At 32.2% G+C, this 12,876-nt stretch overlaps 1 protein-coding gene across 4 annotated transcripts in view; it reads right to left on the minus strand.

The window, feature by feature from the left end:
- Positions 1-5,366: 5,366 nt before the first annotated feature.
- The window catches only part of LOC115886062 (leucine-rich repeats and immunoglobulin-like domains protein 2), a 194,227-nt gene continuing 186,717 nt past the window's right edge, over positions 5,367-12,876 (minus strand). For all 4 annotated transcript variants that reach the window (XM_030905118.1, XM_030905093.1, XM_030905109.1 and 1 more), the window contains exons 8-9: positions 9,858-9,997; positions 5,367-7,006 (exon numbers count right to left, since the gene is read on the minus strand). In XM_030905118.1, the coding sequence (XP_030760978.1) occupies positions 6,720-7,006; positions 9,858-9,997 (427 nt within the window). In that variant the 3' untranslated portion in view covers positions 5,367-6,719. The remainder of the gene's footprint in view (positions 7,007-9,857; positions 9,998-12,876) is intronic.

Consider the following 12,876-nt stretch of genomic DNA (forward strand, 5'->3'; position numbering starts at 1 on the left):
AAATTGTTTGTATTTTTGTATGGAACAAAACGGCTGTCATTTTGAGCAATTGTTAAAATAAATTATCATTTTAAATTTCTTTCAAATTGTCACACCTACATTTCTTATCACTACTTACCACTAAGTAAGTTGAAGTCTGTATGACCATCGTTTAGCAATTTCAATTAGCTTTCCAAAGAAGTGTCACAAGTGAGGTATCGCTATCTTGAGATTAGAAGAGAGGGGGTGGCACCTAGGGATGGGTTGGGGTAGTTTGAAAAATACCTCATTTGCCTCATTTAGCCGGGTCCCAATATGTAATTTATGCTGAAAAAATCACCTGTTTCATTAATGTCCACCTATTTTTTCGTGTAAGGGCTAGTTTTTCAATTTCACCCTAAAAACTTTATGATCATCGTTTAGCATTTTTCACGGGCTTTCCAAAAAGGCGCCACAAGTGGGGTGTTGCCATTTAAGATTTTTAAGTGAGCAGGGGTGCCGCGAAAGCAGGGGTGCCGTACCAACGAAAGGTAGGAAATAGAAAGAAGAAATTACATTAGGAATGTGTGTTAGGAATGGTAATGTTTTTTTATTCATATTCTGCAGATAAAAATAAGTAAAAAAGTTTGTATAAGTGTATGTTCTAAAATGCTCAGCGTCGAAGATACAGGGTGTAGAAGTTTCATTTTTATTTCGATTTTTTCCAAATAATTTCTGAAGTAACTGTGTCTGGGAGTTTTTTGACATACGAAATTTGATTTTGATGTCAATATGACATCCTAACCTAAACTACATATTTTTTAACTGGTCTGAATAGTAATAACTTTTCATCTGTACCTGTATAAAACTACTGAGTAAAAAAATATACATTTAAGATGTTTTTTACGTAAGAAAGGTTTCTCGGTAAAAATCGCTACGAGTAATGGTTCTAGAGATATTTGGAATCGAAATTATCAATACAACATATCATTGACATAACTTAAACATGTTAAACATGTTGACAATAGAAGATTATTTTCTTTTATCTATGACATGTTGACTAAATAGTTATTAGATTGAAATCATGAAATTGAAATGTTTTTGTGCCAAAAGTTCAACAGAAACTGTTTTATTAATTTAAAAAATAAAAAGTTCTCAAATTTATCATTTCAGCCATATAACCATCTACTTAATATATATGTTTATTTTTTGTCAATAATGACATGAATTGACTATTTCCATTCTAAATATCTTGAGAACGGTTGCTCGTGGCGATTTTTACCAAGAGACATTTTTTACGTAAAAAATCAGGAAAATATATATTTTTTCACTCAGTAGTTTTATACAGGTACGAACGAAAAGTTATTACTCTTCAAAACAGTTAAAACACATATAGGTGGTGCCTCCTACAAATAAGAGACATATTGACATCAAAATCAAATTTCACATGTCAAAAAACTCCTAGACACCAATTTTCATCCAAATATTGACGTTACTTCAGAAACTACCCAAGTAGTATCTATCTGACTTCTTCGAACTAAATCTGACCTTGAAGCGACGTCAGACTTTGTGCAAATTTAGGTCGGGTGCTGGTGATATGACCGGTGACGTCGCTTTCCCATTAAAAGCGACGTCGTCGTTGGATCCGAGTCGGTAAAATTCAACGATCTGTCGACGTACAAAATAACAACGTACCATTTTTATTAATTTCCCATCGTCGTTCCACGTTGGCTCGCACGGCGTACATATGCTTGAACTAGCCTCGACGTCTACCCGTTGCCCGAATAGGGATACGTCCCACTGATAATCCCTAAAAGTAACGTCCAATTATATTTTTGTTGTATTTTATGTTTATATTTATAACCTAATTTACGTATCTTCTGTTTACGTCCGTAAATACAACCCATTAAGCAGCATTTGCGGCTCTAATGAACATCATGAACATAACCTAATAAAAAAGTTTTTGTAAACAAACTTAATTTTTTTTTTATTATGCTTAAAAAATACTAAAAAGGGCATTTAGACATTCATCTAAATTTTACAGAAAGCTAATAAACAAAATAATAATAGTAGTAGTGATGTCTTGCCTCCACCCACGAATGCTTTTTATCCGGAAGAGATGCTGCATTACACTGGTGCATCTTAATTTCATTTTTTAGCTTAGGAAACGCAGACCCCTATCCTCCTCTTACATGTGGTGTACTGGTTCCAATTTCTTTTAAATTTGTATATATACTATCTTAAAAAAAGTGCTGCCCATTTTTAAAGGAGAAAACAAAACTAAAAGAAGTTGCACAACCAATAAATCACTGATACGCAAAGGGAGGTTACGTGGCGTACTATTATATACGTCATAATACGATTGCCGGTCGTCCGGTTTGATGACTTCGTCGTGTGAGACGACTAATGTTGGAGACCCGGTCGATTGGTATATTGGTAGTTCATATTAAGTCGGACACAGGAATCTGCCATTTTTAACAAGGAACTGATTGTCAGCCATTTTAAAATCGTTTTTTGTTTTTAAAATTTATATTCACATTCCCATTTCTAATTAGCTTAGGAAACCAGCAGACCCCATCCTCCTCTTACATGTGAGGTACTGGTTCCAATTTTTAAATTTTTGTATATATACTAGGCTTAAAAAAGTGGCTGCCCATTTTTTTTAAGGAGAAAACAAAAACTAAAATATAGTTGCACAAATCCACAAATCACTGATAAACAAAGTGAGGTTACGTGGCGTACGTTGGAATTATATACGTCATAATACGATTGCCGGTCTTCCGGTTTGATGACTTCGGTCGTGTGAGACGACTAATGTTGGAGACCCGGTCGGAATTGGTATATTGGTAGTTCATATTAAGTCGGACTCAGAAATCCGCCATTCTTAACACGTATCCGATTGTCAGCCATTTTAAAATCGTTTTTTGTTTTTAAAATTTATATTAACATTTCGATTTCTAGTAGAATAATATCGATAAGGTTGAGTTTGGGGGGAACCACAGTACAGTTTTATGATTAAACCAGCTAGAAAATAAAAAAAAAATTGTGAGTTACTTTTTTATAGATATTTTTATTTCATAAATCTACCTAATTTTGAAAGCGCTCGTTGTTTTCCGGAGTATTTTAATCAAATATATCAAGAAAGTGACTTCCGTTGACAAAACTGATGTCTGGATTAATGATTCAGAATTACTATAATACGAAATTAGATAGGCACTTATAGTTATATTCGAGGAGTGATTATGAATCCATTTGTAATTAGGTAGTTTGGTTAGGTTTTTATGTATTCTTGGTAGCGAATATGAAACCAAAAATAACGTAAGTGCTTAGCGACGAATTTTAAGTAACTAAAATCCAACGTAATATGACGTTGGTAATTGGTAGAATTACATTCCCTATTAGGTCAGATACCGACGTCGAGGCGACCCGAATCTGTATTCCCCATTTAGGTGCAAATAAGGGTCGTCAGGCGGTCGAACCGACGTTGGTACCCGACGTCGTGTTATTGGACGGCGACGTATACCCGACGTTAGATAACGTCCAAATGCTACTTGGGTATTTGGGAAAAATCAGAAATAAAAATGAAACTTCTTACACCTTTAACGTCAAATGCTACCCAGGTATTTGGGAAAAATCCGAAATAAAATGAAACTTCTACACCTTGTATCTCCGGAAACTAAGCGCATTTGAGGACATACATTTACACGAACTTTTTACTTATTTTTATCTGCAGAATATGCTTCCGTAATACAGTTCGAACCACAATCTTATATAAAAACAAATAATTAAAAGAGTACTAGAAAAGGATTTTAAATAAATAAAACATTACTTAGTGTCAGCACAAGTATTTTTATTTCTTTATTCAAGATATTCCGACATCCACATAGATATAATAATACATTTTTTCTCATAAATTTTCTGGAAACATCAATAATAATAGTGATTCAAATAGAGATATAATATGTTATATACGACAATTATTACACAGACAGCCACTTTATTTCCTTAAATAGAGAATATATTTATGTAGATACTATACGGAAATAGATATATAAGAGATACGGTGATTAAATATTCACTTTGAAAATACCTTCAAGATAGAATGAGTAAAAAACGTTGGACAGGGGACGCCCATGGCGGTTTCTAGTGGCGTGCCGCCAACGACCTGACACTAGAAATTTAGAAAAATATTTGGTTATTTTTCTTTTTTTTAGCTGGCTACACGCCACGGCGACATCGGACAGCTCCCCTGTCGGATATGTCTCGAAATGGTCCGGCTGACGTCATTTTTATTTTTTTTTTCTTTATATATACTATAAATATGTATGACCGCCTAAATCGCCAATAGTTACCAATAGTTGCACCACAAAAATGTCTTAAACGTTATGTTAGTTGGGGATATGTTTCACGATTTAACACAGCAAAAGGAGTATTATGATATGTTATTTTTGTCCCTACACGTAATATGACTAAAAGATATCATCTATATTGCTCTGATGTTTTTTTTTCTGAATGATGTTATTAATCTATTTTTTTTTCTAAATTTTTTAAGGTACCAGTAGAGCAAATCAAATTATAACAATTATTTCATTTTCTATTGATTTTTTTCCTGTTTTTTTTAAGTGTAAAAAGTAATAACATATTTTTTTTTCTCCAAAAAATTTGCTACCATTTCTTCAAACATTTTTTTGTGTCTCTTAAACCTAACTACATTTAGTAATAACTATATTAGTAATAATCATAATACAACATCAATATATTTCTCTTACATTAATAGTGATATGAATTCTCAAAGCTCACAAAATTCATCATTTTAATATATTTTTTTCGCTAGCCTATATATACTTTATATATAAAAAAAACAAAACATGCATATCTTGTTTGTCTTGTTTCCAAAAAAAATATCCTCCTTAAAGAGTGTTTTTTTTTAAGGAAAAAGATAACAACTGGCACATGTAATGATATGATTGGATTTAAAAGTATTTGATATGTATATAGGCCTGTATCGTACCCTTTCACAATTTAATTTTTATATTATATACTATATTATTATATATTTTTATAACTAAAAATAAAATAGAAATTTTGGATGCGACATAGTTTCAAACTAAAGTAAAATATAGTTTCTTTAAACATCGTACGTACTAGTTTAGACACATCAAGATAGAGAACTATGACTACACGACTTCTTTTTTTCTAATATGTTTCTTAAGATAATATGCTAAAAATGCTGAATAATTATATTTCAAGTCGTTTTTTTCGTGAAATTCTTGTTGCAGAGACACAATCACTTGCTTGATGTTTTTTATGAATTTTTTAATGTGTTAACAACAAAAATTTCACTTTTGACTAAAAATTTGAAACATTATTAAAAAGCGATACATGCTCTAAAAAGTGAGTGCGCTTTATTTTTTTATTGATATATTATGCAAAAAATTCTATAACTAAACGATATATTTTGTGTGATTTTTCGAAAATATTCTGATCTATAGCTAATAATTATGATTTTTAACGATTTTTAAATACTGAAGTTTCGATATGGGCTTGAAGGATATATTTTCGTTACAGCTAGGCCTTCGAATATGCAAAAATGCTCAGAAAAAATATGATTTAATAATATTTTAATATTGACTTTAGTTCATTAATTCAAAAATGTAGACTAACCCTATCTAAATTCTGTATGCTTGTTGCTTACAAACTATGCAATTAAAATAATGATTTTGATTACCAAAATTTATATTCAATGATTTTTGTAAGACAGAAACAATAATTTTGACTGTAGCAATATCTATAGCTTCTGAATTTCAATATTAAAAATTTTATCTTATTATTTATTTCTAAAATTTTAAAACCGTTTCTGGACTTTAATATATTAATATTTGAAGAAAAATTAACTATTGCAATGCCAGTAACATACGGTCGAAAAGAAACAGCGTCACAGTACCCTTTGAAACGACAATTTTTGATCATTTCTCTTGGGTCGTTCTCTATATATGCCATTGATTAAAAATGGACTTAATGAAAAAAAAAAGGAAAAAATATTTTAGACACACCAAACATTTTCACGCCTATTCAGTATTTTTTTTTTGAAAATAGATATTCTTTTCTGAAATCTTTTATATTCTTTTAAATCTAGCATTAATTTTTTCGCAATTTTTTTATTATAGATCTTAATAAATAACATATAGAGATCGTTCCATGATATATTATAGTCGATTTTCATTTCAAAGCCCATCACGACGTCGTTTTTTTATTTTAAAGATTTTAAAAAAATTAATAACTAAAACACGACTTATATTGTTTCCTATGGTTTAGAACTTTAATATTATTTCTATTTCAAAATAAAAAAAGCATCATAGCAGGCAAAGAACTAATATTTCTGTGACAATTGATTGTGAGATATTTTAAGCCCTTGTTAAGTATTAAAACTGCAATACAAAGTTATAAATATATTCTAAACAATGAATATTAGAAAATATTAATAATTTTTGATTCTTTAGATTAAAATGTTTGTGAAAGGACTTAAAGTTAACTTCGAATAGATATAATTGTCATTTTAACCTTTTAACCCTTTATTAGAATTGGAAATTGATTCTAGAACAACACTACTTGTTATTTTTATCTAAAATAATCCTTTCCCTGATTTAAAATCACACATATCCTGCCAAAACCATACCAAAACCCCTTCTACATATATAATGTATATATCCACTAATAAAAACATCTAGATTTTAATTCTATATACCGTTATATTTTAAATTTTAACTAGCTATCGCCAATTGACCAATTAGAACGCATATACTCAACAAGAGTGACGTTTCTAGTACTCCCGCTTGCCTGGTGGCGGCGCTGTACGCTGAATTCTCGTACGACTTGATTTTGCATTTCATCTTGTCCAGTGGGAGACTCTGCAAGCTGTACTCTCTGTGCTCGTGCTGCATCGTGCACACTGTCCTTTTCTTTTGCATCATCTCATCGTCCTTGTCCTTGGGGTTGCGGAGCCAGTTCTTGTACCACTGCAGCTCGCAGTCGCATAGAAGTGGATTATCTGAGGAAGAAGATGAGAAATATTCATATAATAGTATATTATTGAACGAGCAATTTATGCTAGCCATTATTCACGCAGGGTGACGTTTGTCACCAGAGTGAATAATGGCTATAAATTGCTAGTTGAATACTATACTTTGTCCACGGCATAGACAAACAAATAAAAAGAGACTGGCAAATTAAATGGCAAAGAGAGGGACCACGTTCCCGTAGCGCAATTCAGAACGAAAAATTTCGTTTTGTTTATGTTGATCTGCGCATTGCGTCTATTGTGCCGACTATCTCATTCTAATATAACAAGAGAGAAAGAAGCAGCCATATAAAACGTAATTTCTAAATAGACATTAGAACAATCGCCTTTCGTTTTAGTCATCACGACAACCAAGATGACAACATCATGACAATTCGTCATGTTTGTTAATTTTTCTTTTGGTGATTTACCTTTTTTTCTAAACTCTCCATTTTATTAAGTTATGAATATGGATAGGGAACAAATTCCTTTGTTCCATATATGTATTTATATTTTGTTACTTATAATTGTAGGTTATACTATTTGTTATTTTATTTGCTGCAGGAGCCAGTATCATCTATTTTCTATATGTATTGGTGCCCCCTTTCTCTGATAGATATGTTAAAGACACCCGGTAAAATAAAAGTAAGTAGTTATATTTATCATCTTATTAAGAAAAAAGTAGAAGTAGTAATGTCAAAAATATTTCGAACCTCTCTTAATATAACAAATTATGTAATACAATTATTTTTTTTTATTTTTTGGGTAGGTAGTTTATAGCTGGTTTATAGTAACCAGAAACTTTATTAATATACCAATTTTACTTTTGTTTTAGGATTAAAACTGGACTTGAAAATGGTTCAGGATCATGATTCTCGTAAAGTCTTCTTTGCTTGGATATTCCCTTTGTTATTGCAATTAGACAGTTTTTTCGAAAATGAGATTTTTAATGCCCTTTAAAGAAATTGGCCGATCGTTTCCTGCAACAGTCAGTTCTTCTGCAGTTAAAATTGGTAGGTGGGTGGAATAAACACAGTTATTTTTTGTTATTATATTATAAAAAGTTTATTTATTTTTATGTATAAATAAATATGTTTATAAAACAGTACAATTTTTGCTTTTTTATAATTTGCCTTATAATAGTAGTATTCTTTCGTTCTGAAAGAAACTGCAAATTTTCACTTAAGCTGATTTATTCCCTACACCACGTTAAATCAGTTTAAGTGAAAATTTTCAGTTTCAGAATGAAAGAATACTACTAATAATGGTTAATTTAAATTTTCCGCCAGCCAGAATGTGCGATAATGTCTTACGATACGTTTTATACCTATCTCTTTTTCTTTCATATAAAGCACACATAATAAAGAAAGATAGCAATAAAGACGTACGTCCTGCCATGGTCCTGCTAATTGGTTTCAAAATTGTTATTCTGAGTTGCGATACGGGAACGCGGTCCCACTCTTTACCATGAGATTTGTCAGTCTCTTTTTATTTGTTTGTCTATGGTCCACGGCGATTATAATAATTATGAGAAGTGTTTGAATTTGTTTTTTTTTACGTTAATCTTACTATTAATTATTGTATTCATGTTTTAGGGGAAAATGTCACTACCTACTTAAAATTTGGCAATTTTAAACGTCAAAATTAATTAAAAGATAATAAAAACGTCAATATCATCAGTTGCTATGCAAGTTTATTATTAGATGTGTTTTCCGACATACCTGTATATTAGTACTTTTTTCTACCACCTTTAGTAAAATAAATTTGTTGAAAAATGATAGATCGTACCACCAGCAGCTGACTTTTTGTTGTTTTAAAAGTAAAGTAAAGATTTCAGTTAACGTCTCGTTTTTGCTGCCAGCGCTAATCTGAACGGGGCCTACTTTGTTTACGCGGAATCCGAACCGCGGTCCTCGGCCACATATCATGGTCAATGGCCTACAGACTTGGGAAGCGTCTAAATCAACTCTTACTCACGAGATATCCGATCTCATCCGGCCTCGACCCGGCGTGAATGAGCAGTGGACTTTATTGGACAACAGCACGATACAGAGTTTCGAACCGGTCACCCGTCCATCCACTAGTATCGCCTTACCCGGCATAACTTCGGTGTTCTAATAGGAACCGGTGTTTCAACGTAGCTGGCTCATTCCCTTTTTGTTGTTTTGTGTAACTAAAGTTGGTAATTTGTGTTTTATTTATCGTTATATATGTATTTGAATTTTATTGATGCTGCTTCAACTTTTTTGCAATGAAACATACTTCTACTAACTTTAGTTGAATACAGTTGTTGGAGAACGATAAATTGGAGTACCAGCATCTGACTTTTTGTTGTTTTGTGTAACTAAAGTTGGTAATTTGTGTTTTATTTAAAGTTATATAAATATGTACAAAAAGATGAAACAATGAAGTATGTTTGGTTAAAAAGAGCACAATATAAAGTGGTCGGAAACTCGGATTGTCCACAGGGAACCTTATTTAAAAAAACGTAAATTTAAAGAAGCCGTTATTATAGTAAGCAATCTTAACATCTTTAGTAATCCTTGTACTGAAATATCTACGATATGGCAATGACTGATGAAACGCACGAATGCAGGTATTCTCAGTCATGGTCAACTACACTCAACTACTTCACGGGTGAATGCCTGGCAGCAGTATAAAAGCTCAATAGTTTTAGGAATTAGTTTAGTATATACTTGATAACGGTCAGTGATCCTGTTCTGACCAGGCACTTCTGACATACACATATTTTGAATGAAAGTCTTAAATAAGAAATTTGATATCTAGATTCAACGGTAGAAGGGATCACCCAGTATATAAAACTTATAAAAACTATTTTTACCCATTATGTCGACAACTCGGAGTGTATCCAAGATTGGTTCCATCACATCTTCGGGAATATGCATCAGTTTGTTGTTCTGCAAATTCAGGGTTTCCAAAGAGTTCAAGTTTTCAAAAATCATCCCGTTCAACGATCTTATACTGAAAAAAAGAAATTTTACATTAAAAACTGTGCACATCGCTAAGAGGCGTGGAAGGGGATATAGCAGATTTGTCGCAGTTGACCGGTCGACCCAATCAATATCTTTGTCAGTACTTAAAGTTCTAGGGAAAGGTGTACGTCATGCGTTCAGCTTCACGATTCAATTACGTCTCGTGATACTTGATTTGTTTATTTATTAACGAGTCGTTGTAATTTTCCCTATAGCTTGAATTTTTTTAAGTGCAAACTAGAAACACTTGTATTTTTGGTAAAAATAAGTGGAATTGAGGGTGTTCGATAGTGGTCGCGCTATTAGAGCTCTGAATTCAAAAATCGATATCTCGAAATCTATTAGAAATAACAAATTGTAGTTTTTTCAAGAACTTTGTTAAGATTTCTGCTGTATAGACAGTATGTGAAAATCTCTATCAATAAAAAAATTACGCGATTGCTGAAAATTGCTATGCTCTAAAAGTAAAGGGATGGATTGTTTACAATTTTTGAATGGAAAAAACAACCTTATCGAATTTTTCTTATGTAAACATATTGTAAAATATCCGATCTTGAAAATAAAAAAAAGTTTCAATATCTAAAGTGGTTCTTGAGTTATGGCCTGTTATGTTTAAAAAGTTGATTTTTCAATTAGCGCGATACTGACGTTTTCTCGTTATAAGAAAATGACACCCTAACGATATTCTTATAATTCCATTTCAGATGCTCAGAAACATTACAAACCTAATGATTTTATCTAGTTATCTCTTGAAAAAAAGTCTTTTAAAAATAAGCGGTTTGCGATCGTGATTTTACTTTACTTGATAGGGAAAGGCGTATCGGCAACGCCGCAACACCACACCAAAGAGTAGATAAGACAAGAGACGACAGTGAACAAAGAAGTCGAATTTCGCTAGAGAGACGCAGATATATTAAAATTTAAAGGTCCCATCAAGTCCCATTTTGTATGTTGCCAAGTATATTTCTTTGAAAAATAAACAAGATTTTCTGAAAATAAATTAATAATATAAGAAGGATATAAGTAACGTATGTTAATACGGAAATGTAAATTTTAGTTTAGGTTGGTTTAGGTTCTTTTTTCGCAATGTACTGATAATATCAAAGAAACAGAATGACTAAGTTGATCGATTTCAAAGATAAACAGATAAAATCTCAAAATCTGACAACGGCGTATTTTATCTAATCTAAAATATAACCTATGATTTTAGGACGCTAATCAGCTGTGCTAATCAAGCTTAAACATAAACAAATCTGTGTTTTCAGAGTTTTTCGATATCTTATCGTTTTGACAGTTTTTAAGGTTTAATTTTAGTATCGTTTTTGTTGCGTACTAATTTGTAAATATTGTTAAATATGAATACTGAACAGGACACGAGTAGCAGGAAAAGACGAGATGGTGGCAATGTGTGTGCTTACAAAGACTGCAAAAATAGGTCTTATTCTTCGACAAACATAATATTTCACTTTTTCCAAAGGATCCTGAAAAGTTATTAAACTAAGAAAGAAGACTTAAAGAAGTTATTAAACTAAGATCGAAGACATGGTTAGAAGCTTGTAATATATTTTACAAAAAAATTGAGCAACTCTATTTTTTTGTACATAAACTCCACATTGTGATTTTTGCACTTGTTCAAGTCCATATGTAAAAAAATACAATACACGTAAATAAAACATTTCCTACAAATCGACTTGGTCACTTTATCTTGTTTACAAACGATATACAAAAATATTGCTTTTTATTATCTTTATTCCCCCGACAACATGTTTCTAATTATAATTTATTTTATATAATATTTAGAAAACTCATTTTTTTCGTTTCTATTTATTTCTTTACCCATAAAGTAACTATTTATAAGCTATACAGGCAAGTTTTACATAATAGTCTATTTTAAATTTCAAAGCGAAAAATTACGAAAATTTAAAGGGACAAGCAAGACGAGGTCACTCTCCCCACCACTCAAACATGAAAGGTACCGCGCGAACTGTCGTCTCTTGTCTTATCTACTCTTTGACCACACCATCGCGCGTCGGTCGGTCGCATTTCTCCCACTCCGACTTAATAAGATCCCTATGCGATTTACTTCCACACATGTAAATGCCGACCCAAAAGTAACAGTTGCCGGCACGGTATATCAAATGTGTACGCTAACCTGGATAAATGCCATTTATGTTTGTTGTATTTTATTTTATTTTTATTGTCAAATATAATTTAGATATTCTGATTATCTGCTCTTTGGAGCGGAGACAAATCCAACAAATCTGAGATCATTAAAACCTTGTATCATTCATTATTTAGGTTATAATAATGCTTGTCCAAGCAGACAAAACAACGACAAAACAGAAACATTCATGTTTTACGACAAAATTGCGACAAATCCAATACATTTCTGCGACATTTTTGTCTCATTTTTGTTGCAAAATTCGGAGACTTTTCAGTGTCCCGTCTCGAGTCGGTAAAGATCAAAGTGTCTATGTTTTGTTCGTATATTTTGCGACAAGTTGTCGGCGCAGTGTGGATGGCGTGTGCTGCCAACAGTAGGAGACCAGTGAAATCACACATGGTTAATAAAACGAAAACTCATTCGCAACAACTAAACTTTTGACCTTGTTGTACTTTTGTCAGGGACAATTTGTCTCAAGTTTGTCTTGTTTTTGTCCCAAAATCGTGTTTACTTTTGGTCTGAACCCAGTAGACTAAAGGTGCGTATTCATTATCCGCACGAACGAACGAACGAACGAACGAATGTTCGCTAGTGGTATGGACGGGGACCGCACGATAGAACCGCACGAGAAGACCGCACGCATTTCTTCATTCGCGCGCCAGTTCAAAAATCGTCAAGATATTGTTATAAACCTGTTTTTTTTG

The sequence above is a fragment of the Sitophilus oryzae genome, unplaced genomic scaffold (assembly GCF_002938485.1).
Source record: "Sitophilus oryzae breed Bouriz unplaced genomic scaffold, Soryzae_2.0 scaffold_1122_pilon_pilon, whole genome shotgun sequence".
NCBI lineage: Eukaryota > Metazoa > Arthropoda > Insecta > Coleoptera > Curculionidae > Sitophilus > Sitophilus oryzae.